The sequence below is a fragment of the Laccaria bicolor genome, genomic scaffold, assembly GCF_000143565.1.
Source record: "Laccaria bicolor S238N-H82 LACBIscaffold_317 genomic scaffold, whole genome shotgun sequence".
NCBI classification, from domain to species: Eukaryota; Fungi; Basidiomycota; class Agaricomycetes; order Agaricales; family Hydnangiaceae; genus Laccaria; species Laccaria bicolor.
Genome location: NW_001890173.1, coordinates 4,781 through 8,540, shown reverse-complemented (window position 1 = coordinate 8,540; position 3,760 = coordinate 4,781). Strand labels below are relative to the sequence as shown.

Below are 3,760 nucleotides of genomic sequence, written 5' to 3'. Positions count from 1 at the left end.
CGTAACTGTAACCGGTCTGCCTTTTCCCCAGAAGTCAAAAGACCAGACCGGACCGCAAAAAGACCGCAGACCGCGGTTTTTTGCGGTCTATAGACCGGTTTCGGTCTGCATCAGTTTTAACCGGTTTATGACCGGTCTTTAGGCCAATATTTTAAAATTATGAATCGGTAGATTTATTAACATCTCTAATAGCTTCAAAACGAGCCCAATAACGTTAAATTCCGTTAGGAATTGGTGCTTCTATAAAATAAGTCTGGTACATCTATTATTCCCAAAAGTAATTTACATTTTAATTCATATCTCTCTCGTTTTTTTACCAAATCGTACGTTCTTGGGTGCGTTTTAAAGGGTATTTAAGGGGCTACAAAAGACCGGTCCAAACCGGTCAAGACCGGTTCACGTTAACCGGTTTTTTTGCGGTCTTTACATTTCAAAAATAAAAGACCGTAACCGCAGGTCCGGTCTTTTGCGGTCTTGGTCCGGTCTGGTTACGGTCTTTTTCCAGTCATAAGACCGGACTTCCAAACACTAGATAAAATGCACCTGACCAATTTTCGAGGGGACAAGAAGGCATGGCTGGTCTATCTTACCATTGGGAATATCGATAAGGAAAAGTGGCGCAAGCCTAGTGCACATGCGACTGTTCTGATTGGGTACCTACCCATCACCAAATTGGATAATTATACAGAGGCTGCCCGCTCTCAGGAGGATTATCGGTTGTTTCATTACTGCATGAAGAATATTTTAGCACTGCTTATTGATGCTGGGAATAACGGAGTATACGTTACCTGCACAGATGGTTTTGTCTGCCATGTCTACCCACTCCTGGCTGTGTATGTTGCCGATTTCCCTGAACAGTGCCTGGTGGCAGCTTGTAAAGAGAGCTACTGCCCGAGATGTTGGGTGTTACCTGGAGAAAGGGGGATGTTTGTGGAATCATTGTTACGCGACAAAGAAAGGACAAAGGTCATACTTTCTCACAAGAAGTCTGGTCGGCGGGTTCCTGAATTTAATGATGAAGGGATTCATCCAGTCTGGGAACCATTCTGGGTGGATCTCCCTCATACCGATATCTTCTCCTGCTTTACGCCAGACCTACTCCATCAGCTTCACAAAGGGATGTTCCATGACCACCTCGTGAAATGGTGCACTGAGATAGTGGGGGAAGCTGAACTGGATGACCGATATCAGAGCAAGCCAGGGTACCCAGGGCTTTGGCACTTCAAGAATAGGATATCGAATGTTTCGCAATGGACTGGCACCAAGCACAAGGAGATGCAGCATGTGTTCGTGGGCCTTCTTGTTGGCGCCATTCAGCCACATGTTTTACAAACTGCAAGGGCCGTGATTGATTTCATCTACTATGCTTGGTTACAGGTACACACCTCGGAAACCTTGAACGTGCTCCAAGATGTGTTGAAGACCTTTCATGACAACAAAGAAATTTTAATACGAGAAGGTGTTCGAGAGCATTTCAACATACCAAAACTTCATCAGATGATGCACTACCTTGCCTCCATCAAGTCACGTGGATCTGCCGGCAGATACAATATGGAGTGGTCAGAAAGGCTTCACATTGACTTTGCGAAGGAGGGTTATTGGGCAAGTAATAAGCGTGACTTCATACAACAGATGGCGACATGGTTGGGTAGGTGGGAAGCAACAGCACGTTTTGGACAGTATCTCGATTGGCTGTTGCAATGCGAAAGCCAGGAAGAGCTGGACAGTGAGGACCTCAATGACAATGATGTGGATGAAAGTGGTCATGAGAAAGTTGGCCATGGCAGTGCCAGCCACACTGATGTAGTCGATGACAATGACGACAAAGTCTCATCCCACTCTGGTTTACCTGCCACCCATCTCCTTGCGGTCAACCCTGGCTTTCGTCAGGTGAAGCTCAAGGACATCGTCACCCAATTCCACGCCAGACTTCCTTACTTCGGTCACTAGATTTATCCGACGCGCACATCCACCTCCTGAACAGCCAACCCTTCCAAACACAACTGACATGTTCGACATCTACAAACAGCTTTCAATTCATTTAAAGGACCTTGCTGCTGTTGGATGTGTTGGCACCTTGCAACAGATCCGTGCAATGCCACTTACTCTGGGGCGGAAACACGACTCACCTGAAAACTTCGACACCGTTCTTGTCAGGAGTGAAAGTGAGAAGGGAAACCAGGCCACCAAGGGCACATGCTTAGAAGGTACGTCAATCACCTATTACATGCTAAGACTTTATCTTATTCATACCTATCTACCCACAGGACTTCGGGTAGCACAGATGCGAGTAATTTTTACTCTCCCAGATCACTTGCGTCGTGACCACTCCCTTCCACAATACCTTGCCTATATTGAATGGTTCAACCTGCTGCGATCCCCCAATCCTGACTCAGGCCTCCACTTTGTTACTCGCTCTTCCCACCACAATCAGCCCATTTCTGAGGTTGTGCCCCTTTGTGACGTCGTCTTAGGCTGCCATCTCATTCCAAAATTCGGCACCAAGTTCTCTCCTGCCAAGTGGAATCACCTCGAAATCCTCGACAATTGGAAAACCTTTTCTCTCAACAAATATATTGATCTAGCTATGTTTTACGAGCACCAAGTCTTTCACTAACCGAGGATGTCATTTGACTTCGACCATTCCATGTTGATGACATCATTGAGACTTTTGGTACTATACCCGACTTCAGATTGACCTCTCTGTGATGATGTATATTATTGTAGCCTATATATCTTTCCATGCTCTAAATCCAACTAAATGTACCTACCATACCCTACAGAGGTTAGCGGCGACCTACAATGACCTATGAGAGCTACATAGTCTACGTAAATAAGGCCAATCTATCACGTCAGACTGTTTTCCTGATGAAGAAGATGAGAGTTGGAAGGCCACCCATTTGCCACTGATGATAATACTGATACCCCACAATGTGGAGGCATCAACATACAACCCGAGGTCTGATAAAGGGTCAAGAGGGCGAAGAGACCAATATACCCCTGTCAAAGTGAGCTTCACTAACCACCACTTCAAGTGGTCTTGAACAATCCCTGCCAAGTGTGACGACCAGTGACATGCTGTGACAGAGCATCACAGGGCCAATTTCTTAAGACATGGACTTTGTACCTTCCACAGCACCAATTCAATATATTTTTTGCAATTGGTTTGAAGGAATGATGTGATTTAATCCACTGAGAGAGTTCTCCATGTAGCAATTGTATTTATTATTCCAAAAATGCGAAATCAGCCTGTTCTCCCTGCCAAATATGGCAGTCTGGAGAGATTGGTTAATAACCTTTCAACCACAGCTCGTATGAACATGATTTGCAGGAAGATTTTACTTAGAATTTAAATTACAATTGATCTACAGAAGCAGAATTTTTATTTGTAGCTCCTGTGCCGAGATAGCCTCAAAAATTGGCACTTTAACATGGTTAAGGGGCAATTATTAAAATTCTGGTTCTGTAGAATTAGAGCCACATAATAATTGATGATTTTGTCTCTGCATACCTAAGCTCAAATCCTATCTGTTATGAAGCCATTAGCTCGAGTAGCCAATCTTAGGTGAATAGGTATTGCATAGCCACCAAAGTGAAATACTTCTATGCATTTGAATAGAGAATATCTATGCAATTCTGGTGCACTTTCCCTCTTGTAAATCAGTGGAGAAATGACTGAGTTACATTGTTTACAAGTTTGGGCCATCTATAACTGGTGGCCAAAACCAGGCACCTTCCCAATTTGGCAGTCTGGTGATGC

At 44.5% G+C, this 3,760-nt stretch overlaps 1 protein-coding gene across 1 annotated transcript; it reads left to right on the top strand.

Annotated features, from left to right (window-relative positions):
- Window positions 1-537: 537 nt before the first annotated feature.
- Window positions 538-2,617, top strand: LACBIDRAFT_336134 (uncharacterized protein; the record flags this gene model as incomplete). Its single annotated transcript, XM_001891058.1, has 5 exons — window positions 538-1,606; window positions 1,633-1,648; window positions 1,710-1,890; window positions 1,985-2,207; window positions 2,268-2,617. The coding sequence occupies 5 exons, from the start codon at window positions 538-540 to the stop codon at window positions 2,615-2,617; spliced, it is 1,839 nt and encodes a 612-aa protein (XP_001891093.1).
- Between the last annotated feature and the right edge of the window lie 1,143 nt (window positions 2,618-3,760).